At 46.5% G+C, this 27,853-nt stretch overlaps 2 protein-coding genes and 1 pseudogene across 4 annotated transcripts; 2 read left to right on the forward strand and 1 right to left on the reverse strand.

Annotated features, from left to right (window-relative positions):
• Positions 1 to 1,120: 1,120 nt before the first annotated feature.
• On the forward strand, positions 1,121 to 2,825 carry LOC123820587 (annotated as a pseudogene).
• A 4,219-nt stretch (positions 2,826 to 7,044) lies between these two features.
• On the forward strand, positions 7,045 to 12,148 carry IL24 (interleukin 24). The gene is made up of 7 exons (XM_045841369.1): positions 7,045 to 7,078; positions 7,761 to 7,785; positions 8,198 to 8,381; positions 9,532 to 9,594; positions 10,501 to 10,659; positions 11,099 to 11,167; positions 12,065 to 12,148. Exons 1-7 carry the CDS (start codon positions 7,045 to 7,047, stop codon positions 12,146 to 12,148), a joined length of 618 nt encoding a protein of 205 aa, XP_045697325.1.
• FCMR (Fc mu receptor) lies at positions 11,750 to 27,689 on the reverse strand. 3 transcript variants are annotated; one of them, XM_045841368.1, is made up of 9 exons: positions 27,456 to 27,689; positions 20,709 to 21,041; positions 19,860 to 19,997; positions 18,724 to 18,946; positions 17,182 to 17,312; positions 16,756 to 16,914; positions 16,332 to 16,402; positions 14,060 to 14,143; positions 11,750 to 12,340 (listed from the first exon to the last, which is right to left on the reverse strand). In XM_045841368.1, the coding sequence occupies exons 1-9, from the start codon at positions 27,490 to 27,492 to the stop codon at positions 12,308 to 12,310; spliced, it is 1,209 nt and encodes a 402-aa protein (XP_045697324.1). In that variant the 5' UTR covers positions 27,493 to 27,689; the 3' UTR covers positions 11,750 to 12,307. The 3 variants fall into 3 exon arrangements, with proteins under 3 accessions (XP_045697324.1, XP_045697323.1, XP_045697322.1); XM_045841367.1 differs by lacking the exon at positions 11,750 to 12,340 and having other exon boundaries at positions 12,359 to 14,143; positions 19,860 to 19,994; positions 27,456 to 27,688; XM_045841366.1 differs by lacking the exon at positions 11,750 to 12,340 and having other exon boundaries at positions 12,359 to 14,143; positions 27,456 to 27,688.
• Positions 27,690 to 27,853: the final 164 nt, after the last annotated feature.

Consider the following 27,853-nt stretch of genomic DNA (forward strand, 5'->3'; position numbering starts at 1 on the left):
TGGATAGCAAGCATTCCATTACATGGACTTTTACCCATAGAAATAACCAGCTGAGAATCACACAAAAGTAAGATGAATTTAACTTATCCTCCCCTTTAAATGTACTCCATTTACCTGGTTTGGAAACTAAGAACTGACTTGAGAGCAACCACATTTACTGGACATCAGATAGGTCTTTGGCTCTGTGCTAGGTGCTGCAGGGAGGCCAGAAAGGCAGAAGAAGAGCAATGGATGAGGGGTAAGAGGGAGGACTTTCCTTATGAGAAACCAGAGATGATTGGCATTTGGAAGCTTCTTCTGTTTTAAAGAGGGATCAGTCTGGAGAGAGTCTACAAGACTTTTTCCTTCCTTCCTGTCTTCCTTCCTTTAAGAAACACATCTTTAAGTAAACAAAAAACAGATCAAAAACAATAATTAAGTGAAAGAACAATCAGTGGTTGTCCATCTTCCAGCAGCTTCCAGAACCTCTTCTTGGTCCCCTTCAGGAGTTGTATGGCCATAGAATCTGTGGAGGTCACAGTAGTCTCCAGCAGCACCCTCTCTTTATTTTTGCTCATAAACTCCTGCTCAGGCTTCCTGCCTCAAATCAAAAGTCACCTCCACTGGAACTCTTCTCCACCCCTTCTAGCACTGTTCCAAGACTGTGGGCAACTCCGTCTCACCTTGATGTTTTTGTAGGCTCCATCCTTCTGTTAATGGCCCTCAGACAATGTGGCAACATGTCTGCTTGCAAGACTCATTACTCAGCACTGCTTGCACTGACTCATCAGAGCCTAAGGATTGTCTAGTTCATTTTTAACAGCTTTATTGAAATATAATATACACACCACAGAGTTCACCTGCTTAAAGTGTACAGTCAGTGGTGTTTAGTATATTCACAGACTGCATCCCCATTGTCTAATTTTAGAACATTTTCTTGGTGTTCCGCCCGGGTTCCTCCCAAGCTCTCCGCCAATGGCCTCGTCAGGGAGACAAATATAGCTATAAATTCAGTACGTGCACATTGAAGCAAGTTAAAGGATTTAATATGAAGCACAGGAGCAGCTAGTGCCAAATGGCAAGTAATAGCTGGTAACATTTAGTGAGTGGGACAGTATTTCCTCCTCCCACAGCAGCTGAGATGGCAGACAGTAGTGAAATTCAGTATGAAATGGAATACACCAAAGGTATTAGCAGATTAAAGGTAGCCCCATCAAATGCTGACCTGGAACAAGCATTCCAAGAAGGAGTCCCAAATGCTAGTATGATTATGCAGGCTCCAGAGAGAACTGTTGTAGCAGGAAATAATGAAGACATTCCATTTTCAAGACCAGCAGATCTTGGCCTCATTCAATCAACTTCCTTTAAACCTCTGGCTCTAAAAACACTGCCTCATGTCTTACGTAAGTGAAAGACCACTACTAGATATTCTGAATTTAGAAAGACCTCCTCCAACCTCTCACAATGAAGAAATCTATGCAGTTGGCATCCTAAAACAAACAAACAAACAAACAAACAAACAAACAAAAATGAAAAACAATCTATGAGTGAAAATGCTGTTTGCCAAAATGGACAGCTGGTCAGAACTGACTGCACACCTATGTTGCATGGAGGGTCTCCTGCCGCCACTTGTAATCCTCGTCATGAAAATGTCATGTCTGTCATTTCTAATATAGATGCAACAGTTGAAGGAACTTCAGCTGACATGATGGTTGGAGCTGCAGCTTCATTAAGATGACAGATAAGTAAATTTTTATTTACTTCCACATTTCCAACATTAATGCTCCTGAAGTCATGGTCTGGTGTCAGAATTGATCGAGCAAGCCACAGATGTTTCAGGATCACCTTCATTAAAATAGTTTCTAACATTTTCAGCAGTTAAAAAAAAGCATATTCTTTACCCGCTAAAGAAACTTTGTACTCATGAGCAGTCATTCTCATTTCAGCCACCCACCCAGCCCTTGCCTAACTCCATGCCCTAGGCAACCACTGCCCTATTTTGTGTTTCTGTAGATTTGTATTTTTTGGACCTTTTATATACACATTTTCATATTAATTCATTTCCTTCATAGCCTCTTCTGACACTCAGAGTGTGCTTAGCAAATATTTGCTCAGTAAATAAATAAATGGATGCAAGATTGAAAAGTTGCACAGGGAAAAGAATAGTATGCTAAAAACCAAAAAACCTGTACTCTAGTTCTGATTCTATCATTTATTTATGTGACCTAGGAAAAATTATCAGACTTTTCTGACTCTCTGCTTCCTAATAGACAAAGAAATAATATCTGAAAGGGTTATGGTGAATATCAAGTGGGAAAATTCACTGAGAAGTGTTTCATATACTTGAGCATGCTGTAGAGATGTAAGAATAATTTGTGTTTGGTTTTACTTTCATCCTTTGAAATATCTGTAGTAAATCATTTAATGGGCCAATGACAGAGGAGAAAGAGGAATGGCAGCATGTGAGTCTAAGGGGCCAACCAGTGGACATCACCTCTCATCTCTGCTCCTGGCATAGTGGCAGCTAACACAGGGGAAAGGGTTAACCAAATGCCCAGGTACCCCACATCTATTACTGTATGACTTTCCTAGCCAACAGGAAGATAAAAATCTTTTTAGAGTGAAAAGCAAAGTCAACTCAATGGGAGAAATTGATGATGTAATTTTCTTTTATCTATTGACTCTCAGGAAATCCTAATTAATAAGCGGATCACTCTCCTGCAAGGCATTCCCATCAATCAGATGCAAGAGTGAGCACCCCCTGGAAGTGGAGAGGGAGCCTTCTCCATTGTGTAGGTTCTTTTTTCTCTATAGGCTTAGGGGAGTCTGTAGAGGATGTGGGGTGAGAGTAGATTCCCTTCTCAAATGCAAAGATCCAGCTCTGCAGATAGATACACACGACAGAGGTGGCATGAGATTATCAGAATAAAAGCCCTAAGTCTAATAAGGTGCATTTTGGAAAAGAAAGTGGCCTTGTAAAGAAAAATTTACCCTAAGAGCAACTTTCTCTCACCCAATATTTTTGTAAAGAAAATTTCCCAAGTTCCAGAGACCACAAAGATTAGGGAGATTAGAAGAGCCTCAGGTTTTAGTCTAGTCCAGGATGAAGTCTGTGTAAAAATATATGGATCTGGACAAAAGGACTGTCCTCATTTCCTCCAGCCTCTCAAAGCCTAGACTCGGAGCTTGCCTGGGGGTGAGCCAGAGGCCGGACTCACCCGTCCACTCCCACCGAGGAGCATTTGGGCTCTACCTTCCGGGTTGGCATCTTGTTTCCCCCTGACCATCTCATCAGTCCACTGCTCCTTCCTTATCCTTTTTCTGTTCCTATTTCAGCTCTTTTCCCCACAGCCACTACTTTCCTCTAGTCCAGGGTTTCTTAGCTTCAACACTATTGACATTTGGGGTCACATAATTCTTGGTGGTGAGGGCCATCCCGTGCACTGTTTAGCAGCATTCTTGGCCCATTCTACTACACATCAGGAGCACCTCCACCCCACTCCACCCCACCCCTTTCACAATATATTATGATAGCCAAATACATCTCCAGGCATTGTCAAAATTCCCCTGGGAATTCCTCATTGAGGATCACTGCTCTAGTTCTTTTACCTTCCACTTGAAACTCTCCTTTGTTAAGCACTTACCACGTAGAGGACATTGGGTTAAATCCTTCATTTGTTTTATGTAGATGTTTCTCAAATTTTAGTACACATAGGAATAACCTAGGGAGTTTCTTTTCTTTTCCTTTTTAAAAAATAGGTGTTTTTTTTTTATTGTACTCTTTCTGTTAGCATTTATCCCTGGAGAGTTTCTTAAAACCCACATCAGTTTAGTAGCTTTGAGGAAGGGTTTGAGATTCTGTGTTCCTCATAAGCTCCCAGGCATTGCTGTTGCTGCTGGTGCTCGGACCACTCTTTGCCTAGCAAGGATCTATGCCATTGTGTCCTTGTGGCACGGTGAGGACTCGATTTTACAGATGTGGAAGCTGAGGCTCAGAGAGCTCGTAAGTAGCTCAGTAGCATTTTGAATCCAGGTCTGCCAGCATGCGAGGCTCGTCCTCATAACCAACAGTCACAGTTGATGTTGGGCCAGGGTCACTGAGGCCTCTCCTTAGCCTCCTTTCCCAGGTAATTGTGCTATGATAAGCTCAGCGGAGCCTGAGACTCAGGCACGTGTCTGCCTGGAAAGTCCATATTTTATTAATCCTTCCTTAGACAGAATGAGCTACTCATGACCCCAGGTGGATCCCCTGGAGCCTCTCCAGGACCTCACAGCTCTGTTCCAGCCTGTTCTTCTAACAGCTCATCCCTCTTGCCTATCAGCAGGCATTCCTCTAGGATTGCATTTGCCCTGGGGGCTTGAATTCTCTCTCTGCTTCCTGCCCTCACTGTCTAGTCTTTCCTGCCCTCTCCTGCCTCTCCTTCATCTGTTGCCCCAGGAATCTGACTTAGTCTTCATTTCTGCCTTATCTATGCCTCTTGGCATCTTCTTCCCATGGAAGTTATAGATTTTTAGTAATGCCTTCAATCCTGAAGGGAAAAAAGCGTATGATGTGGGGTCTTACCTGTGACTAGAGGGCAAAACTCAGATCCTCCTGGAGCTAAAGACTCAAGCTTGGTCCTTGCAGAGGCAGTGGCAGTGGCAGCGGCAGCAGGCAGCCCAGGGTTGTAGACTGTCTGCTTAAGGAAACAACATTGTGAGCGTGTGTGTGTGACGGAGGGAGGGGGTACTGGTACCAACTGAAGAGATTGGGAAGGGCTGTTCCTCCCAGTGTCTGCCGTCTGCACTGAACTGGAGAACGTTGTCTTCATAGCACATCCTACTCCTAGACCCAGGCTTTAGGAAACTCTTAGAATGTTTGTGCAGGGCTCAGCAACCTCTCCTGTGAAGGGCCAGAGAGTAGATATTTTAGGCTTCGTGGGCCACATAGTCTCAGCCACAACTATTCATCTTTGCCATTGAAGCACAAAAGCAGCGTAGACAATATGTGAACAAATGGGCATGTTTGTGTTCCAATGAACTTTATTTATGGACACCGAAATGTGAATTACACAAAGTTTTCATGTTTTACAGAACACCGTTCTTGTCCTGGCTGGGTTGCTCAGTTAGTTGGAGCGTTGTGCCCTACACCAAAGGCTGTGGGCTTGATTTCCCATCAGGGCACATACCTGGGCTGTGGGTTTGATTGCACAGGTTGGGGCCTGTACAGGAGGCAACCGATCAATGTTTCTCTCTCACATTGATGTTTCTCTCTGCCTTCCCCTCTTTTAAAATCAATAAACATATCCTTGGGTAAGGATTAGCAAAAAACAATATCGTTCCTTTGATTTTTTAAATTATTAAAAAATGTAAAAACCATTCTTAGGTCATAGGGCTAAGCCACTCTTAGCTTATTCTTGACCTGAATTTGCCAACCCCTAATTCAAGTCTAGCGTTTCCCCAAAAGTTTCTATGGGATGTGATCAAATACTCATGGGAAGTGCTGGGTTAAACAAAGCTAAACACACGTCCCGCCCCTCCCTCACAGGACTTGTCAGAGTCTTTAGTGTTCTCAGGGCCGGCATACAGTTCCCAGCAGGGCTGGCACAGGCCAGGCTTCTCTAATGCACTGACAACGAGTGTCTTGTTTCATGGAGTGTGTTATAGACAAGCATTCCTCAGGACTAGGTCCGTGGAATATGCTTGAGAACAAGGCTGCAGGCCACCCCTCATTTAACATGTGGGCAGCTAAAGCCTGAGTGCCTTGCCAGCTGGGCATCCAGCCAGGTCTTGGTCAGGTCTCATGACTGCATTGATGCTCCCCAAAAGCCACACTGCTGCACCCTTTGGGTGAGACCAGGCAGCACTGTGCAGGCTGAGGCTATCCCACAGGACACCAGCTCCCCAGCTTCAGACCTGGTTATGCACATGTATGAGCCTAAGGGGGAGCATGTTTTGGTTGAGGGTTTAGAACCCTGGGTGGCTGCATGTCAGGAAATACTCTTAAAATTCCTGTCTCTGACTGACTAAAGAAGTGCTCATGCCCTATCCTTAGCCTTTGGGTTACTGTTTCATCATTACAGGCATAATTATTGAATGGTTTGGGCAGTAAGGAGATGGGTGTACTCTGTATGGCAATAATGTATGAACATGTGTCTAGAATTGACAAAGCACCTCTGTGTTGTTTGTTCCTTACACCAGCCTCTGGGTGAGGGAGGACAGTTTCTTTTGTTTCTTTTCTTTTCTCTTTTCTTTTCTTTTTCTTCCCTTCCCTTCCTTTTCCTTCCTTCTTTCTTTCCTTCCTCCCTCCCTCCCTCTCTCTCCTTTCTCTTCTCTTCTTTCTTTCTCTTTCCTTCCTTCCTTCCTTCCTTCCTTCCTTCCTTCCTTCCTTCCTTCCTTCCTTCCTTCCTTCCTTCCTCTCTCTCTCTCCCCCTCTCTCTCTCTTTCCAGCTTTAATTTTATAGATAAAGAAACTGAGGTTCAAGGTACCTAGGAGACTTGCCCCTGGTCATACGGACAGTGGCAGAATTAGAACTCAGACCCAGGTCTCATCTCACCTCAGGGGTGGCTTTCTCCATGGCCCATTGTCTTAAAGTGAAGAGTGAGTCGGCAATGAAGTAATTCTTTAGGAAAGCATGACCAATTTCCCTTTCTCCACCTCCCTCTTCTCTGCCCCTCCCCCAGGCCCATATATATGAACCTCCACAAACCCATGCTGGCCTGTACACCTTTACTTTTGAAAAACTTGCACAGCTGGGATAGGAACCTTCCATCCACAGTTATACTCCTGATTGGTGAGTAGGGAGGGTGCCTGCCCAACTTCCCCTCTGTAGCAGGAGCCAGCCTCCTCTAAACAGCAGACCTCAAGCATTGCTTCCAGACCCGAGGTGAGTGATGCGGCAATTCCTGAGTACTTTGCTTTGAAGCAGCAGACTTCTGCCTCATTGGGAATGGCAGAAGTCAACTTTTCAGTGTGTATGTAAGGATAAGTTACAACTGTGGATGAGGAGCCTCTCTCTCTGATTTAACACTAAGAAGAATTTAGGCTGGATGGGAGGAAGAGCTGGAGAATTATGAGGCCCAGACATGAATTTTCAAGAGAGGCTTCGAAGCCTGTGGAGTTTGAAAGAACAGAATGGGAAGACCTTGAGGGAGCTGCTGAAGCTCAGACTTGCATGACAGAGGATACTGGACTTTGACCCCACTGAGAGATGACTGCCTGAATATTGGCAGTCATGCTGGAGACAGGTCTTCTCTCATCTGCCTGCCCAGCGTTGGGTGGAAGGCTGAGTGTCTTCAGGTGTGAAACCAGTGCCTTGAATATGAAAGATTCTTCAATGGTTGTGGAAGGAAGTAAAAAGAGAGAGAGAGAGAGAGAGAGAGAGAGAGAAAGGGAGGGAGGAAAGGAAGAAGAAAAACAAAAATCAAAGAAGGCAGGGAGGAGGAATGCTCTGCATGCAGTTATGATGGATAGATAATGGATCATCTTCCTCTAGCTTGGGGCCTCTTCACACAGTCATTCCCAACTGGAAATAGAGTGAAAGGTTTTAAGGTGATTCATCCAGAAGTGTGATTCCTCCCTCTTCTTCAGTTACCTGAAAAGCTAATTCTTCGGGTTAAAAATGAGTCGTCAGTTGAGGTGGCAGAGTGAGGATTAATCCCTCAGATACCTCTGAGATACCTCATATCCCTCAGATACCTCATGATGAGGAGTCAGAGATGGCCTGGGATGAGAAAAACACCTGCCCAGGTGTTCCTGTTGCCTGAAGGGCAGAACTCAGACAAGCAAACACTTAGTTAAGCTCTATCCTCTCGAGTTTGGGCTCCCAATACATGTTCTTTGGCACATTGTAATACCTACCTCCCCCACACATTTCTTCATTCTTCTTGATCAAATTCTGACCAGCATGTTGTTAGCTAGAGAGAACTGTATGGGGTAAAGAAGGAGGTGCTGAGTGTATGTGATGTGGGTGGGCATTTTGGAGTAGGTACATAGTGAGATAGTGAGACCAGCAGGTAGGAGATGAGGGCAGAAAGTCTCTGCCCTCCCACCCCCAGTGCACCATATGTTTGCAATGTTCTAACTCAGAAACCACAGTCGTCTCATATTTCCTGTCTGTGGGTCCAAGGCTGCCTGAGGCAGATCAAGCAGCATTATTTCTGTGTATACCACTCCTGGGCCAGAGGACCTGCCTCAGTGGGCTGCCTCCCTTTCTTCCAGCAGGATCCTCCTGGTCCTTCCTTTGCCGTGGATGGGCGCCCCAATGCACAAGGCTGCCCTCCCCTGCCTGAGTCTCATCCTGCTTATCTGGAGCCAGGGTCCAGGGGTCCAAGGCCAAGAATTCCGATTTGGGACCTGCCAAGTGGAGGGAGTAGTTTTCCAGGAACTGTGGGAAGCCTTCCGGGCCATGAAGGACATTGTGGTGAGTGAAGTGTCATTCTGGACACAGCTGTGGGGGTTACTGTGTGGGGGAGGATAATATTTTATGATTATGGAGCTCTTTGTATCATGCTAATTATTTTCCTACAGAATAACTTTATAAAGTTAGAGGCATCACAAGCCACATTTCCTCTTGTACATGAGGAAACTGAGGCTCAGAAAGAGGTAGTCAATCTATAGGAAAATAAGCATAAACCAGGAGGAATAAAGAATGGAGCCTATTCATCCAGGCTTTATCTGCATCCCAGGGAGACATGAGACTTCATCAATGAAAAGTCATGAGAAGTCCTTTGAGTCCCACCTACTGGAATTTTCACCTGCTCTTTAGCCAGGATCCTGCTAGTCTGTTGTGTGCTTATGCCTTGGCTAACGGTAGAAAGAATGGTTAATGCTGAGATGGGATAGGGCAGCTTGTGTAATGTGACTGTGGATTTCTCCTATGCCTGAAAGTGCTGTAATATGTACCCTCACAAATGCACTAAACTTCTTAAAGGATAAACCAGATGCAAGCCAGAAGTGGGAGCTCGATGGGGCAGCCTGGGGAGGGGAGAGTACTGCACTGGGAACAGGAAACTTATGTATGATGTTGACCTTGAAACCAACCCATACAACAGCCCAGTCCCATCAGTTTCCTTATTTGCACAATGAGGAGGTAGGTAGGACAGAGGAGCTCAAAAGCTCCTTTCTCTCAATGACTTACATCCATGAACTGAAATGAATGAGTTACTGGGCTGCAGGGGAAGCTCCAGAGAAGCTTCCTCTCCAGAGAAAAGAAGCACGCCTTAACTCTCATGGAATAAGAGGTAAAAACCTGCCTCTGGAGGCCCTTAAACCAAAGTGTTATTTCCTCCTGTCTCAAATGACCAAAGGAATCAAACAGGTCCTTGATAAAGGCTCTAAGAACTCCTGGAATTCCATCTGTCCCTGGGGGACAAGTTTGGTGATTTTCTGTGGCTGAAACCCATTTCTCCACCCGAGGGGCCAGCTCAGTCCAGCCTTTCCTGGGGCTCTGAGATCTCACATACAGAGATTTAGAGGCCTGGGGAAGCAGCCCCTAAATGTATTTCCAAGGTTGGTTTCTATGCTGCCCCCAACCCCTAACCTGGAGACAACTCTTCCTTCTGTTCCCAAAGCAATCTCAGGATAAGATCAAGAGTGTCCGGCTGCTGCGGAAAGAGGTTCTGCAGAACATCTCGGTAATCAGATTTCCTTGGGGAAAGACTATGGCTTGTCTTCTGGAGGTGGGAGTAAGGGGTTGTCTAGAGAAGCTGACAGAAGACTTCACTTCTGCCCCAGACTGGGCCTAACCAGGACAAGGCTGGGCAGTGGGCCAGAGAAGTTAATGCATGAGGTCATCACCCAGGACCTGGGTTATGTGGGCATGTGTGTGATGGCATGGGGAGTGAGTGGAGATCAAGGCTCCTACACAACTGTCTCCATGATTGATATCAAAAGAATTGCCATCAATCTTTCTCTTTTGCATCTGCTTAGGTCTTTTTTTGTTTGTTTCCATCCTTTTTTTCCTCACCCATTCCTGTCTTCTCATCACCGACCTGGTCAGTCAGTGAGCACACTTGTACTTCCCTGATCCCTGTAGTCTTTACTCTGTGTGCTCGAGGGGGTTGGAGAGCAATCCCTGTGTCCAAGGATGCTGGGGTGTTTTCTTCTTCTCCTCCTTTCTTCTCCTTCCAGTTCCTTTTCCTGCCGACTCACAACCACCAAGTTCCAGGTGCTTTTCAGGGCCTATCACCTCATGGGTCTATCACTTCACAGGGCTATTAGGGAGGTCATAGGGCAGAGAAAAAAGTTTTAAGCAGATGGGGAGTCAGACATCCTGGGAACTAGGCCTGTGTCTGCCACTGACTAGCTGTGGGACCTTGGGGAAATCCTTCTCTCTGGGTCTGTGGTTTCTCCTGGAAACCAAAGGTGCCACTCTCTGAAAGGCGCCACTCCGAAGGCCCTTTCAGATCTAATGTTATCAGTAGCTCCTAGAAGATTCCTGCCTCTTTTGTGCTTACCTTGCCTTGGCAACACATGGGTTGTTTATCCAGGGCTGGGGTGGGTAGAGGCCTTGGCTCCACCATGACCTAGACCTTCTCCAGGATGCTGAGAGCTGTTACCTCATCCGTGCCTTGCTGAACTTCTACTTGAATACCGTTTTCAAAAACTATCATAAGAAGGCAGCTGAATTCAGGATCCAGAAGTCATTCTCTACTCTGGCCAACAATTTTATTGTCATCCTGTCAAAACTGCAACCCAGTGTGAGTAGAGCAAAGCTAGGATGGGGGCCCATGGAAAATGGTGTTTGGAGAGGACTCCTCTTCCTCTCCAAAGGAATCTCGTCCTGGCTTTTATTCCACAATCGGGAAAAGAGCATAGGCTTTGGACACCAACAGTCCTGGGTTGAAGTCTAGTTCTGCTTCTAACCAGCTGGTTAACCCTTTGCAAGGTGCTCAACCTTTCTGGCCTTCAGTTTTCTTACCTATAGAATGGAATGATCACCCTCACCTGGCCAGACTGCTGTGGGAACTAGAGGCGGCCCTGCCACATGGCAGGTGTTCTGCATTGGCTCCTTGAGGATGTGGATTTGGTGCTTTCCTCCTTGGCCTTGGGAACCTCTGCCATCACTAGGAAGGAGTGGGAGGGAGCTTTTCTTTGCTCCTACCCAACACTTGGCACAACTTTTTTTCTGTTATCCAGCAGGAGAAGTTTTCCACTAGTGAGAGTGCACGCAGGCGGTTCCTGCTGTTCCAGGGAGCATTTAAACAGGTAATCAAGGCCAGGAGTCCAGGGCTTGCTTGAACTATCACAGAAGGGTGCCTCAGAGACCAAATGCAGAATGCAATGCAGGTGATTCCACTGGGCTTGCCCAAAGCCACCTGATTTAGCAGGAGCACAGGAATATTTACATGAATTAGCATTTACTTTGCTTAAGCACCATAAATTACCTACTATATTTTCCTGCCAGTTTTCAAATTAAAATCCTACTATATTTCCCTCCAGTCTGATTTCACAACTGCGGATTCTTCCTGTGAGAGGGCTTATGGGTACTTTAGCTGGGCAATTAGAGTCAGAAATGAGGGAGAAAGAAGGGAGACTACCATTGTAACCCCTGCCCCCCATAATTTCCAATACACATCCCCATGCATGGTATTGTCCACAATGCTCAAATGGTCTAGTTTGTAAGAAGAAAATATCATGAGAAAATATATGACCTTTTCCCAAATTAAGACAACAGAGAAAATCCAAATTTCATCCCAGCCCCCAAAACATATATGGTTTTGATCACTTTTTTAAGAAACAGATATGTCAGCCTAAAAATAAATAAAGAGTAATAACACACAAAGGACATGGACCACCCAGGCTTTAGTATCCTCATCTGCACAGTAGTCAGGAGGGGGACCAGATCCATCTGCACTGGGATTCTATGGCTCTTGCCAGGGCTCCAAATGCTTTTCCCTTGCTTTTGACCTGCTGCCCCCACTGGCCAACTGTCCTCAACCCCAAAGCAGACAGCACACATAGTGGGGGACAAGTGATGTGTGGCTGAAGCTGACTCCATCAGAAGCAATCCTGTGATGTGGAACCAGCCAGCTCTAGGAGTGGTGGGTTGGAAGAAAACTTATTGTTGTAGCTAACATGGCAGATTTTCAACTCTTCCCTTAGCTGGACATAGAAGCAGCTCAGACCAAAGCCTTTGGAGAAGTGGACATTCTTCTGACCTGGATGCAAAAGTTCTACCAGCTCTAGATGCCTGGACCAGAATACTCTCCTTGTTCTCCATGTCATTTCAAAAGAGTGTCCCTTCCTGTGATGTTTTCTGGGCACTTCACACCCTTGACCACAGGTCCCCTTCTTGGTCCAGGCTTATCCTCAGAGACTTCATTCTTTAAGTGGCCCCAACAACAGTCATGGAAGGTTTCCTTGGATGCTGCGAATAATCTACGAAGAAGATTTCTGTATTTATTACAAGTCTATTTAATTCCTGTCAGTGTTTTAACTTATGTTATATTTATTTGTGAGACTAAGTATTGTGAAGACACCAGAAACAATGCCCCGTGCTTCTCTTTTATCCTCCATGATCCTTGGAACCATGTGGGGCTCAGTAAATGCTTAATAAACTGGATTTCTTTTGCCATCTTTGAATTGTTGAGGAACAACGAGGGATGCTGGATACAAAGTTGAATGTTTGGGCATGGAAATCACATTGCCATGACATCTCTAGGAACAGAGCAGTGGGGTGGGGGTGAGGACACCAGTTGGAAATATAAACGATAAAAGATATAATGTGTTAAGTGCCCAACACAAAGCAGGCTCATTAAACCTTACAGTTCTTGCCCATACTCCCGACCATCCCTTCTCCTTGGGTGCCTCCTTTCTAATCTTACTTATTCTTCCCTTATCGGCCACTTGAGAGGGTGCCAGGGTCAAGCTGACATTGCTGATGGTGTCATTATACATGGATGGACTCTCCAAACTGTGATGACATTCCCTGCTAATGAAAGGCAGGGAGCTCAAGTTTGGCAGCCGTTCCTTTCTATTTCTGGCTCAGTGAGGCTGAGTGTTGTGTCTGGGAGAGACCATCTTCCTAACCGCAAGACTGGGCATTCTCTAGTCTCAGGCTCTGGCTGAGTTTCGTAGTTGACTTCAGTCTAAAGATACAATGTCTGCCTATGCCCTTGCTCAGAAAATTTAAGTGCAAGAGTATATGGAGGAGGTGGGATGCTTCTTCCTCCATGATATAGTGCTATTTCAGAGCATCTGGACCTCCTGGGAATCCAAGCCACTTTCCTTCCCCAAAGAGATAAGGTGCATTTCTGAAAGCAGAGAGATGTAATACTCATTGCTAAGATGATTAAGATACGAGCACAAATAGCAGTGCTGGGGAATGGAAGGGTAAAGAGGAGACAAAAACTGTTTTTAAAAGAAAGGCAATGCCAGAGTCAGGATCCTTATGAGTATCAAGGAAGGGAGGCTTAAAGAGGATTTATAGATATAGAGAGATATATATGGTTCTGAAAATTTAGAATCCTTCATCACATCAAAACAAATTGCCCTTACAATAGGACACAAGATGAGTAAAGTTCACTAGTAAGTGCCACCCTTAAGATCAGGGCAAAGATGTTGCCAGGGGTGTTTCTTTCATGCCAGATCCCTTCCTAGCTCAAGGGCTGAGGCATACCCTCATGGTGCAGTCCAGGGGCCTTCTATTGGTATGAGGCCCAGGCCTGGCAAAAGTTCCAGAAGCAACAGCTATGCCCATGCTCCAGCCTAATGCCACACCCTAGAGCCAAGGCAGCAAAAACCTTCTGATCAAAGATAGTCTGCAAATCCCATAGCCTGTTACATGACTTGAAGGGGGATCAGGTGACATCAGAACAAATGCTCTGCCTGGCCAGAGCCCACCTGAAAGCCATGGGAGTTTTGCAAAAATGTTCAAGAAGAGCTGTGGGGACTGAGCTATGCTTAGGGTGATTCGACAGGGAGAGACTCAAGGTGGGATGTGGGAGGTAAGAGGGCTCTGAAAACAGATGGAGCTGGTGTTGGAAACCAGCAGATGGACAAGACTCATTGGCATCAAAGTTTGGGCCCAGGAGGACAGCTGGAGGGGTGAGTCAGGCAGGAGATATTGACGTAGTCATCCGAATCAGTGTCCTCCACCTTGGCAGCAGGTTGATAGTAGATGCTTATATATTCACAGCTGGTCTTCAGAGATGGCACATGAGGCCAGGGAGCTTCGGACACCTGGGAACAACCAAAGAGGCATCACTGGATCTGGGTAGGGAGATTTTAGTATTCAGGCGGGTTCCCATAACTAGCAATGGTAGGCATGTTTACGGCTGCTGACTTCCAGAGGGCAAAGACACAGAGGTGGCTGAGCTCCATCAGGTGTCTCCGCCCTGGGGATTTTCAGGGTGCCATCTCACCTGAGATAACTGGAAAACACTCACTTCAAATGTGGGCAGGAAATGCCTTAAATGGGGTTCAGACTAAAGTCACATGGCTAAGCACCAGTCTGAAGGAAACCCAGCTGCCAGAGGAGTTTCCTCTCTGGGATTGGATGATGTGATTTGTGGAATAAATATACACCTTCTTAGGGAGTTATTCGGAAGTGGGGTGAGTCACCCCCAGCACCTCTGTAAGGGCTTGGAGAGGCAGTGATGTGGCATGACAGTGTATTCCAGAAAGGGGCTGGGTGGAGAAGGAAAGTCAGGCAGCGGGACACGTGGGCACAATGGTGCTCTTTTTCCCCAGACAGAAACTTCAGCATCATCTGCCTTCAGAACAGGTCAGTTCTCAGGGTACAGGGCTGAGCCATGACCCCAACATGCTGCAGTTATGGTAACATCCAGCCAAGAAGGCTGCAGTGGTGATGGGTCACATGTTTAAACACAAGGGCTGAGAACCAGAAGCCCAGCCCCCGAACACAGTAGGTATTCAGCAACTCATTGAAAGGACCTGTTAGTTTTTGTACTTATCTCCCATTGCCTGTTGTAGTTTGCCAGTTGAGATTAATTTATTTGACTTAAAAAATTAAAATATTCCTTGTGAAAGTTAAAATATTCAGTCATTAATCATATGCACCTTGTGAACTTGTTCCATTGACATTTTCGTCCCCAGTAGTGAGAATAAGAATTTCAAGTAAGGCGGAAGGGTAAAACTTGAGCAAGCTATAGTCCCAGGTGAGGGCACGTGTGGTCACAGAGCAGTTCAGGACAAAGGGCATGTGTAAGGGGAGAGTGGGTAGAATAGATGGGCACTGCTGGACCTGCCTATGCTACTGCAAACCCTCTTTAGCAGGGGTGAGGGACAGCAAACTCAAGAAGCTGGAAAGGACTGTGGGGAGAGCAGTCACTTGTTGCTGGGCATCAGGCTCCCCGTTTTAGCAAGGCACAAGATTGCCCAGTCAGGGACTACAACTCTCCGCCAATGGGATGCGAGAGGAAGCCACGCGGGAAGCTTCAGGGTCCAGTCTTAAAGAAGCAGCTTTCTTTTTCTCTCTCAGTGGGCTGGATGTGACTATTGAGCATTGACCATGGACCAGACAAGACTCCAGAGGATGGTGGAGCAATAAGACAGAAGGTACGTTAGTCCCTGGATGACCTCCTGGCTCAGGCCACTTCTTTCTGCCCCCTCCTCTACCTTTACTTGGGAGGAAACAGCTTCCATCTTGTGAACCCTCTGGTTTAGGGTCTGTTGCATTAATTTAGTCTACACACTAATTTTGAAAGGGACATTGGCCACACTTAGTTTTTCTTGGTTTCTAAGGAAATAGTGTTTTAGCTACTGTGGGCTACTTTAGGAAATAAAATCTTTTTTATCTTAATTTAGGAAAACAAAGATAAGTGGACAGTCTAAAGGCTTTTTACCCATCTACCCATGGCCATCGACAGAAACACGAGTTCCCTATATCCATTCCTCAATTTCAAGAGGAACCCTCCTCTCCCCAGGTGTTGAATCTTCTATATCTTGACATTGGGCAGGTCATCCTCTGGGCCAGGCTTAAGCGCCTCCATTGGCGGGTAAACCAACTCCTCTCATCTTCGGGAGTAATAGAAAGTTCTCCCTCATCTTAGGGTGAAAGTGTGTAGCTTCTATCTCCTTAAGGCCTCCTAGAAATCGAGTCTCTTCCACACAAAAGTCCGTCTGCACTGTAGAACTACCATCTACCAGCCTCTACCAAGCACTCAGGAAAAATGCTTGGCTAAAAGCCAGGTAACTAAGTCTACCACATTGTTGGGTAGTCCAGTCTACTGACGCCCTTGAAGGAGGAAACTGATAACCACTGGTCCCCAGACTTCGCCTAGGAACTGCGCGGAAAGCCGGCGCCCGGGAGCCACGCGCGGCTGGAGTAACTTCTCTGGGTCCTAGCCCAGCTCTAGGGCCGCGGGGTCCGGCCCCTGCGGCTGGTCTAGGCCGGGGCGGAGCTTACCTGCAGCGGGGCGGACGGCTCGGAGGGCGCGGACGCTCCGGGGTCTGGGGGAGCCGGAGCCCCGCGCTCACCTAGGGGAGTCAGGGAGGCCGGGATGAGGGCGTGGCCGAGGGTCGGGCCGCAGTCCAGCCCTGCACTAAACCCAGGGTGGGAGGGGTCCGCCCGGCGGCTCCAGGCTTTCCTCCCCGCGCTGAGCGCTGCGTCTGCTGCTCCCGCTCGCCGGACTGACGGATTGGTCCCGCCACGGTCCACTCACCCGCCCCACTCCCCACTCCCCCAACCCACCTTCTGCTACCCGTACTAGCCCCCCCACCGGTCACCCGCACCCCCTTCGCCCGTACCTCCCCCCCTCACCCGTCCTCCCCCCCCCCCCCCGCTCGCCAGCCGGCTCACTCGCCACCCCTGCTTACCCACCCCTGCTTACCCGCGGCGTGGGCCCCGCGATCGCGCCGAGGACAGGCACTGTAGACGTTGTTTTGGGAGCGTGGCCACTGTGACACCGGGGGCCGCTGCGACAGGGGCCGCTGAGAGGCCTCCAGGGCTCTCATCCTCACGGCCAGTCGGCGGACCCGCCTGGAGAGAGCTTTTCGGCAAAAAGCCCCAGGGAAACAGGAGAATGGCTCAGAAAGTGCCAGGCACCGTCTTGCCCTCCATTGAAGACCGAAGGGCCCGGGCGGTTCTCCTCGTCGTCCTCTCCCCATTTCCGGACCTTTCTCCCCCATCCCTCGCTCCCCAGACTCCAGGCCGCTCATCCACAGCTCAGGAGTTCTCGCGGAGATCCACGGGGGTCTGAATGCTCCGGGCTTTTGGGGCCGCTCAGGTCTCCCTAACCGAGCCCCCAACCGCTCACCTCTCTTCCTTCGGATGACCTTTTTCACCATCAGCCCCAGAAGTATCAGCAGGATGAGGCCCAGGGCGGTGGGGATCAGAATGTGAAATCCTTGGCCTTCCGTTCGAGACACTGGGCCACGGTTGAAGGCTCTGAGGAGGGAAGGAGAGGGAGAGGGGAGGAAGAGTTCAATAAGGGGGAGGAGGTCTCAGGAAGCCTGTTGAGTGGTGAGTTTTTGGAAATGGCTCAGTTTGTCCTGTTAACATCGACTTTTTGCCCCTCACAACAAAGGGCCTTGTTTTTGGAGTCAGGAAACCTGGGTTCAAATTTCAATTCAGCTTTTTCTTGGCTCTGTGATCTTGAACCAGTCTCCTAACTTCTCTGAGCCTCATTTCCCTGTAAATGAGTCTAGTAAAGCCTACTTCACAGAACCGTTTAAGGATTCACTGAAGAGTAGCTAAGAAGAACTTCACGCACCTGGTCTAAGCAGCAGTTAACAAATGTTGGAACCCCTTCTAGCTCTCTGCACCTCGGTTTCCTCACAAGATTATTGCAAATATTAAATGACTTCATTTCTTTTAACTGTAGAAAAGAGGATGTTTTTCTCATGGTACACCCTCTGCCTAGAAGGCTTTCCCTTCATTTTCTCCACAAAAGACCAACGCATAGGTCATTTTTTCTTCCCTAATCATGGTAAATCAGGATCAATTCTTTTCTTTCTGTCCCAATTCCTGTGTTCATAGCAATTATAATGCTTGTCAGAGTCTGACTTTCATTAGTAAGGCAAGGCCTACATATTTCATGTCTTCACTGTTCTACATCTATAGGACATAGCACAATGCCTGGCCCTCAGTAAGAAAATGTTGATTGAATTGACTTGAATTCTTCATTAGTAGGCTGTTGTAATTTTCTGAACTAATAATCAGGAATCCTAGTTCCATTTGAAACTACTTAGATCTCATGGTCTCAGTTTCTTCACTTATAAAACCCAAATGATGTTGAAGGTCCCTTTCCCCACTAACATGTTTATCTTTGCTTAGGCAAAAAGAATTCCAATTATTGTAGCTTTTCTTTGGTGGCTGCTCTTATGCTGCCCCCTTGTGGTCGACTGCAGCAATTCTTTGGAGTGCATCCTGCCTTTAGACCAGTGCTATCCAGTAGAAATATAATGTGAGTCAGTAATTTTAAATTTCCTAATAACCACATTGAAAAAGTAAAAGGAAACACATGAAAGAAAGTATAGTACTTAATTTTAGTAGTACATTTTATCCTCATTTAGCTTTTATCCATCAAAACATGTCGGAATGAATGCTGAGTGACTGAAAACTTTGGGTCTGGCTCCCACAAGATCCCCTGTGGGCCATTGACTAGTGCACTCAGGTTAGGAGCACTGAGGAGTTGATGTGCGATACCCATGGGTAGTCTATTTCACAGGGGCCTTCTAGAGACAAAGCCAAGAAGGGTCTTGGTTGGTAGACATTTTAGGAAGATTTCAGTGGATCTCCTAACTCTAGACTATTTTGCCTGGTTTCTAGCCCATCCTGGAGGTTGGAGGCCTCTTACCTCTGCCTGTAAAGCCTGCTGTGATGGTCGTAGCTGGCTGTCTGGGGCCTGAGCAGCCCTTCCGGTGCTGAGGTCTTTGAGTCTGTGGTGGATGGCAGGAGGGTTGTGGGCTTGGCAGCAGCCACTGAAGATGCTCTGGAAACTCGAGGGTGGTGAACGACTGGGGTGGTGGGGGAGGGGTGGTGTGCTGGAGGGGCCTCTGTACTTGGAGCTGATGTGCTTACTGCAGGAGAGAGCAGGAAAGAGTGACCGTCCATACATACATTCTGGTCTCCAGCAGGATGGGGTTACCATCTCTTTCCTGAACACACTCTTCCCCTTCACCCAGACTACCTTTGTCCCGGCATTCCTTGTGGTATGAAATGCCTTCTTAACATGCCACCTACACATGGTAAATTCTATCCATATTTACTCCAAGCACCATTTTCTCCAGGAAGCCTTCCCTGACTTCCTAGGCAGAACAGTTGCCTTCCTCAGATAATGAATGGAAAACCTTGTTTGTAGTTCAGGTCCACTCTGCCACGTGCTTATCTCTTCTCCCTTGTCCCAAGCCTGTCAGTCACAACCCCGGGTGCAGTTACACTATCCCTTTAGCGACACAATGTTCAATTAGTGTATCTACCTTGCAGGGTAGGTGTGTGGATATGAGGAAAATATTGCATGTCAAAATACATTTAAAACAGGAAAACGATATGGAAATATAACAGTATCATTAGTATAATCATTTTTTTTCCCACAACAAAATAGAGTTGTTAAAAAAACACTGTATGCCAGCAACTGGATGACTGCCCTGAGGGCATCAGGAATCATAATGAACTCCAGCTGGGAAACGTCTGCCCCATTTTGGTTTCCGTGATCATTGTGAAAGAGCTAGATTTTGTGAATGGAGCACAAACTTAATTACTTATGGTGCCACCTAGTGGTGATGTAAATTCTGGAACTCAGGTTGTAGGCTGGGCTTGAAGGTCATAGAAGCCAGGTTTTAGGGAAGAGCCCTCTCCTGAGGCAGGAAAATATTCATCTGAGATTCAGCTCTGCCCTGCTAATCACTCTATGAACTGAACAAAACCTCCTTCCATTTTCACAATGCCATAGCACCTTCTCCACGTCTCCTACCCTAGCTTTGGGAAACTGACCTTTGGATATGATGAATTCGAAAGGACTGTCATATGCAGGATCCCGGAACCAAGGGGGCACCGACACCTGTTGAAGTTCCTGAAACCATGGTGGAATCTCAGGCATCAGCTCCTTTTCCCAGAATGGCTCATAGTCTACTGGAGACAAGAGGAATACACTGGTGGGCTCTGGGAGGAGAGGAGGCCTGGGGAAGGGACAGGGGTAGGAGCTGAAGCAGACTCAGCTGGGGTGGATGGTGGTGAGGGGATGAAGGCAGGGTCCAACAAGAGGAGCAGGAAAATAAGGGGGCTAAGGGCTTCCCTGAAAGAAAAAAACTCTTTCAGCCTCACCCAGCCAATAGTCCCTGTAAAGCTGTCAGAGGCCCCTGGGCTTTAGACTGTTGAATCAGTGCTGCACATGTGTGAGGGAGTCAATAGAAAAAAGGAGAAAGGCAGGACTCTGCAGAAATATGGAAAGGGTCAGATCATAAAGCAGCAAGTTTGACCTACAAATGAGGCTTGAGAAAGGATGGTCTTTCCTTTATATTAATCCCTGGTATTTTCAATGGGACAATTATGTCCTTTTGCTTCCAATTTCCTCCTCAATCTCAACCCCCATCCCCCTCATGTCCTGGGTAGGATGATACAATACAACATAAGGGGAGCACCAGTCTGGTTTGGATAGAAAATTCTGCGGACTGTGAATTGACTCTATGAGGTTTCAACTACACAAGTCCCACTTATCATCCGACTGGCTAATATGGCAAGAACATAAGAGTCTGTGGGATGCCATAGTTCGGTGGCTGCCCCAGCCTTCCCAGTGGAAATGTTTTTGGGGTGGGCTGGGCCTCCATCAGGTCAGGCACCTACCACTGTGGACATCCAGGATGACTTTCTGGGTCTTGTCTCGGTCTGTGCGCATGCCTGCCCCACAGGCGTAGACTCCACTGTCATTCTTGGTCAGCTCTGTAATCTCCACTACGAACAGATTCTGGTCTTGAAACAGGTTCAGGGTGGTTCGTTGTTTGTATTCCTCCTTGACGAATGTTGTGGACACCACGGTGATACATGCTTCAGGTTTGGCCGTCTCCCGGCACAGATATAACCTCATAGACACTTTAGGAAGTGGACACTTGATGATAATAGATCTGCCCAGCATCCCCTCCAGCTTGACTTCTGGGAGTTTCCTCAGAGCTCCAGATGCTGTGAGGAGAGCAAGTTAATGTGTAGGAAGCCTCATCCTCAGCCACACCCCCAACTCCAGCCCTCTTTCCAGCCCTGGCCCCAGCCCAGCCTCACGCTCATCCCTAGAACAGCCCCATCCCCATTATCCGCTCAGCCTCAGCCAGCTCCCAGCCCCAGTCCAATCCTGATCTCTAGCCCTAGCCTCATCCCCAGCTTCCTCCCATGCTCCCTCCTCTCTATATCCTCAGTCCAACTCTGGGTTCATCTCTGTGCCCAAACTTGTGTCTCAGCCATGCTTCTCCCTAGCCCAAGCCTGAACGTAACCCTCAGCCTCATCACCAAACCCATACTCTTAAGGACCCAGACACCAACCCCCCAAGAATACAGTCAAAACTACTCCAAGGAGAGAGGATATTCCATGGTAACCCCAAAGAGCACATAACCCCCAGCTGACTTCAGTGTGGTGTTAGGATGCTTGGTAGAGTTTTGCTGCAACAGGTCTCTCTGTCCAGTTGTGTTTTGTTAGATCCATTCAGCCAAAACAACCACTCACACCCAGTTCTGTTTACTAAGTCATCCAGTTAGCACATATTGAATGCCTTTCATGGGACAGTAAGATAGTTGGCATTCCTCCCCTCACAGAAGGAATCATTTAGTGGGTGATACAAATGGACAGCCACTACAGCACAGTGTCATGGATCCTGTGAAAAGGCACAGAGACACACAGGGTTTCTTGGAAGCATCAAGTGGGGGCACCTGATCCAGGCTGTTGCAGAGAGATGGTGTAGTTTGACGAAGGCTTTCTGAAGGAAGTGATATCTCAGTTGTGACCTGAAGGACTGGGTGTAGCGGGTGACTGAGGGATAATGATTGTCTTCACTGCAGAAGGGAATGTACAGGGGAAGCAAGGGTGTGCATGAGTGCTTGTGCATGTGTGCACGGGTGTGTATGTCCTGTGTGTGCTGGGGAGGGTGTGGAGCAGGGAGGGACAAAATACGTGGTTCATGAGTCTCTGACATCAAAAGCTGTTTTGTGGCTGATGAAGGCAGGTCTAATGCAGTTGAACCAGCTGGAGAGGAAGGTATGCCTGTGTATGGTTGTCAACTAAGAGGGTCCAATAAGTGTCTGCATATTTCTGGGGTGACGTGTGTGTGTTGGGGTGGTGCTGGGGGACTTGGATGGTGGAGAAGAGGTGCTTCCAGCAATGTAAACAGCTGCCATCAAGGCCGGGATACAAGAGAGAACACAGCATGTTCATGGGCTGGAAAGAAGTTCACAAACTTTCTGAAATTCATCCAGATACCACACATTAAGAAAAACTCCTGGGGGTTTGGCAAAATGAGGAGAGTCAAGGAAAGAAATGGAGCTTGGGGCTTCTTGGTGAACAGAGAGCCTGAGACAGATGTTTAAGAAGAGGGAAGAACATGGAGACATGTAGAGAGACAGAAATAGTCTTGGGAATGTGAAGTGTGGACAGAGTCTGGAGAGGGGCTGGAAGGGAACATTTCTAGGAGTGTGTTGCTATCTGGCAGTGCAGCTGTTGTAATGTGGTAGGGAGAAGCAGAGGGGCCAGCCAGATACGTAAGATCTGACATGGAAACCCTTACACGAATAACCCAACACTGCTTTACATCCCCTGGCAGTCTCATGACTGGAATATGGCAATGGAAGAGAACCTGTGCAAATGGCACAGACCCAATCGAGGGGGTGGGGAAATCCCCCCATGTGTCCAGATGATCCCGCCTGTAGGTATTGTAAATCCTAGCACCTGAGAGTGAACATGTGAATGTGTCTGGACCAACTCAGCCAGAGATGGGAGTGAATGCTGCTTCCCCAAGAACAAGATGCTATAAAATAGGTGTATGACAGAGAAGGGGGGGTTATCACCTAGGCAGACACTTCTAGTGGCCTCATACCATCTGCTGTTATGGCCTACACATTTGTATCCCTCCAAAATCCAGGTGTTGAAACCCTCATCCCCAATGTGATGGTATCAGGAGGTGGGGCCTTTGAGAAGTGATCAGGATTAGGTGAGGTCAGGAGGCTGCAGCCCTCATAGTGGGATCAGTGTCCATATTTTCTCCATGCATACAGGAAGAGACGAGATAGGCACACAGGGAGGTGGTGGCCATCTGCAAGTCAGGAAGAGGGCACCAGTTGGCACTTTGGTCTTGAACATCTAGTTTCTTGAACTGTGAGAAATAAACACCTATTGTCTAAACCATGCATTCTATGGTATTTTGTTATAGCAGCCCGAACTAAGACATCCTCACTGTGCAAACACTGGACAGATGAAGCACAAGCAAAGCTGCTGGGTACACTGAGCTCTGATCCCAAGGAAGCACTAGTTGACAAGATGAAAATGACCAGCTTTTCTGAGAGTTCATAGTAGATTGTAACTTATATCCAAGGCTTAGAAAAGCAGATTTCCCTAACAGAGGAAAGAGATAGAACCTCCTGGTTTAGAACTCACACACAATGTGCCAAGATTCATGTGGGAGGGACTTTCTGGGATACAGATACTTTGTTCTACCCTTAGGCATGGTGATTACATTGGTTCATACTGGGGCCTATGCATTTGCAGTGTAAATAAGCATCCCAGGGGTCCTTAAAGTATTGCAGTTCTGGGCTATAACTACAGCACATTTCCAAATGATTCTGGGAAGAAAGGAGGGGTGGAAGAAGCTATGTAGAGGAAACAAGATGTTTAATGGTATTTTAGAGAAGCTACTGAGTGACATTAATCTATAATTGGTGACTTGATTTACAGTGATGCTAGCTATAGGGGAGGAAGGGATATACATGATTTCAAAAGTCACTAATTATACAATTAGATATAAATAGATATTTGGAACATGGAAAAATATAATTTTCATAATACAAATCAGGTAAAGGATCACATGGTCTTGGCTGGTGATGGAGATAGACTCTGGAGATAGACTCTGGTTTCCATACAGCAATGCTTCTCTAAGGGGAGAGTGGTGATGAGGAGCTTATAACTCAAGTCATGGCAGAATCTCTGGAAGAAGGAAGCTGGCCTGAGACTTTCATGTTTTTTAGCTGGAGCGTGGATTTTTTTTAAAGGATGAGAAATATCTAACCTAACTTTCTACTTCCTCATACACTAACCCATGTCTGCCCAGACCTGCAGTCTGCCCTTTGTTCCAATGAATGGGATGTCCCACTACCTCTCAGAAGCCTGTGCCTTCACTTGTATCCTGAGTCCATCCTGCTCACCTTCTTTAGAACTTCTCTTCTGTGATTATTCTTTTCTCTGCCTGCTTCATTGTTTTTTCCTCTTCCTGCATCGCCATGGCTTACACACCTGCTCCGTAGGGCCCATGTTGAAAATGCCTCGTCTGGTTTTTGCCTCCCCTTTGGCTGCCACCTCTGTCTGTTCTCTTTCTCAAATGAGTCATCAAAATCACTGAATCCACTTGCATACCTGCCAATTCCTCTTCTACCTACACCTGTCAGAGTTTTGTCTCTATCATTCCACTGAAACTGCTCTAGTCAAGGTCACTCAAATTTTCCTTATTGCCATGTTTAATGGCCACTCCTTTGTCTTTGTTTTACTCTCCTTCTTGGCACCATTTGATGAAACTGAACCTTTGAAACACTTTCTCCTGGCCCCAGCTGCTGCCGCCAGCAAGCACAATCCCAGGCCAGCAGAGGGGCCTGGAGCAGGAGCCTGCCCTGGGATACCCTGGTCCCTATCCCTCTAGGTTTCATCATTGTGATTTTGTTTATTTTTTTTTCTACTAAAAAGTCACACATTCAAAAAAAAATAAATAAAATAAAAAGAAAAAAGGAAAGAAATACTTTCTTCTCCTGGCTTCCCTGACATCACACTCTCAATGGCTGTTGCTTTATAATCTCCTTACTGACTTCTTCTCTAGCCACCTCCCAATGTTGGGCCACCCCAGGGCCTCATACTTGGGCCTGTTCCATTCTCTGTCCTCCCTGAGTCTCTCCCCACACTAGCTTATTTACTCTCACCACCTTTAATGCCAACTCTATACAGATTTCACCCAAACATGTATCTCCAGTCTTGTCTTTACCTCTGAGCTCCAGACTTGCCTTTCTGATGTCTCCACTTGGACTCCAGCTGAGTATCTAATATGTGTTTCAAATTTACGATGGCAAAATAAAGAACCCTTGGTCTCTTCAAAAAACCCATTCCTTCACAAGCTCTTTGCATCTCAGAAAATAGAACCAACATCTATGCAACTGCTGAAGCCCAAACTTATCCCCATAGGGAAGAATCAAGAACAAATTGTAGGTTTGTGTGTGTGTGTGTGTGTGTGCTGGGTCAGAACATGTAGTATACATATGCATGTATCAATGTATGTAGTACATATGTATTATTACTATTATTATTGGTCAAGGTAAAAAATTTTAAAAGTGTACACCACATACTACTTTGCTTTATTACATAACACCACCTAAGGCTCCAAACAGTGTAGCCTAAAGCTTGGGCCTCATGCATTGTGTTCTAGGGAACAGTACCACCCCAACATTGGCAGAACCTGGGGCATGAATACAAATAACAGCCCATATGTCCAAATAAAATATCATATGTCTAAATATTTTAAAGTTATAAGTCAAACTAATAAACTGTTAACTAAAGTATATTCTATACCCTTATTTGAATGATGGATTCCCCAGCTTGCAGGTAGAAGCTCCATCTGTCTCCTTTTCAAACAGCCACCTATGCCACCCTTTAATAGACCAAGGGGTCACCTTAAGATAGAAGATCCAGGAGAGAGGCTCACACCATCATTGAAAGTGGGCCTGGAGACATTTGGACAGAGAACTTGAGGTCTAGAAGAGGGTGTGTGGGTGTGGGTTTAGAGAGGGTATATCCCCTTGGCCCTGTGGAACTCCTCACCCTGTGGGGATGGACACAAATGGAGGAGGACCAGAGCCTGGACCTTTCTGGTCCAGAGAGAATGATAGTATTGCTTAGGACAGATGAGTATGTCGCAGTTTAGGTACCTTTCACTTCTAGACACCTGCTTTCACCCAACCCCTCTTCCCTCTGAGGCCTAAATTTAATTGTATTCACATTGTGCTCACGTATGTCCTACCACCTCTCACCAAGTCTGACGCTTTATCAAAACCCTATTCCCTTGGGCTTTTGGGATTTTTCAGTCTTAAATTTGATAAACATTTGACTTTCATCCATACTCAAGTCATCACAAAGAAAGCAAGTATGAATAAAAATCCATTTGACCCTCAAGGTTACCATTTAATAAAAAAAAATAGTGTAGACAACACCCCAAACCACACTACAAGGCAGAATGGGGTTGGCTATGGCTTCAGAAGAGGGGTTCCTTGAAAACATACAGGAAGAAGGTGATGGTGGAGATTAGCTTTGAAAGACCCATAGAAGGTGACGGTGAGCATAAGAATGTTCCTGGCTGAAGGAATGGCAGGGGCAAGGGCTGGTGGCAGGAAGTTTAGCACATGTTCAAGGAGAAGTCCTATTTAGGTAGAGGTTAGGGAAGTGGAGGGGAATGTGATAAGCTCAGAAGTAAAGAGAAGCACAAGGGAGGGGTTTGTATCTAATTCAGTAGGCAGTGGAAAGGGCAGTCCTATGGTTAGAATCAATCTTTTAGGAAACATAATCTGGAACTATAGGCAGGTCAAATTGGAGGAAGTGGAAAAGCTAAGTAAGAGGTGACCACTTGTTCTTTTCTCTTCCATTCCCTCTCTAGCAGAGGCTGCCATTGCTTCTCATCCTGGTAAATGAAAATCTAGAAAGTACAATGAATTGGCCATTGATTGGGTCAAAATGTAGTTGGGAACAAATGGGAAGAGGGGGTAAAAAGCCACTCTAACATTTAATAGCTAATATCAGAGATAGTTTAAATGGATTAGCTCGTTTGGATGGTGACCAATGAGGAAACTGAAGTAAGCTGTTAGGCATGTTGCATTTCATTCCGATCTGCATGGGATATTGAAGTGAGGGTGCCCAGGAAATGGTTGTGAACTGAAACAGAGAGCTCGGGAAATGGACTAGAACTACCGAATGGATCAGGGAGTCTTCATTTAGAGTTGAAAGTTGAAAACCAGGAATGAAAGAGATTCAAAGAAAGTGAAGGTAGAGGTAAGAAGAAAGAACTTTGGTGCCACTTGCTTTAAAATCCCATATTAATAGGCTATATGTCTGGGAGAGGTGACACCTTCAGACCTATGGGTCAATATATGAGCCGAACAGGAGATGTGTCTAGAGTGGAGAAAGGACCACTAGCAGGAGTGGGGAGGGTCTCCAAAGCCTCCTGTGGCCTCCATCTCTGTCCTGACCTAGGTACTTGTTTGTAACGAAATCTGTCCAGAAACATCAGAGCTGGAGATGTGGGCTACTCTTCTGCCTATGGCCAATTCAAACCTCCTAAGATGTTCAAGTTCATTCCCCATGGCACTTACCTGGTAGGAAGTAAAGTAGCCAAAGCCAGAGATCCATGGCTCCTTCCAGGGCAAGGTCCCATTCAAAAGCCCCAGGACAGAGGGACAGAAACCTGTTGCTCACCCGGGAACCTGTCACAATCTGGAACTTGAAAGATATTTAAAGATATCTTATATAAAGATAACAAGAGGAACCTGACACAATCTGGAGCTTGAAAGATATTTCTGGCCCGTGTGAAAGAATCAAGGCTTGAAAATGAGGAAATAACAGCCCCTCTTGTTTGCGTACTAGCCTTAAGACTAAAAAAGAAAACACCAGCAAACCACAGAGGAAGTCAGGAGTTGAGAAAACATGTTGTGTTGAATAAGAATGGGTCACCAGGGTTCAAAGGTTTCTAGGCAGATTTTAGAAACTACCA

The sequence above is a fragment of the Phyllostomus hastatus genome, unplaced genomic scaffold (assembly GCF_019186645.2).
Source record: "Phyllostomus hastatus isolate PE091 unplaced genomic scaffold, TTU_PhHast_1.1 phas_contig_36, whole genome shotgun sequence".
Taxonomy (NCBI): Eukaryota; Metazoa; Chordata; class Mammalia; order Chiroptera; family Phyllostomidae; genus Phyllostomus; species Phyllostomus hastatus.

What these genes read in the sequence shown, in the direction of transcription:
- FCMR (XM_045841366.1), bottom strand. Translation starts at nt 27,492, where the DNA reads ATGGATCTCTGGCTTTGGCTACTTTACTTCCTACCAG. An exon ending in GCTACTTTACTTCCTACCAG is followed by an intron (nt 21,042 to 27,455) that starts GTAAGTGCCATG and finishes CTCTCCTCACAG; the next exon opens with CATCTGGAGCTCTGAGGAAA. An exon ending in GGTCATCCGAAGGAAGAGAG is followed by an intron (nt 16,915 to 17,181) that starts GTGAGCGGTTGG and finishes TTTGCCGAAAAG; the next exon opens with CTCTCTCCAGGCGGGTCCGC.
- IL24 (XM_045841369.1), top strand. Translation starts at nt 7,045, where the DNA reads ATGAATTTTCAAGAGAGGCTTCGAAGCCTGTGGA. An exon ending in TCCTCTCGAGTTTGGGCTCC is followed by an intron (nt 7,786 to 8,197) that starts CAATACATGTTC and finishes CCTCCTGGTCCT; the next exon opens with TCCTTTGCCGTGGATGGGCG. An exon ending in AGGTTCTGCAGAACATCTCG is followed by an intron (nt 9,595 to 10,500) that starts GTAATCAGATTT and finishes GACCTTCTCCAG; the next exon opens with GATGCTGAGAGCTGTTACCT.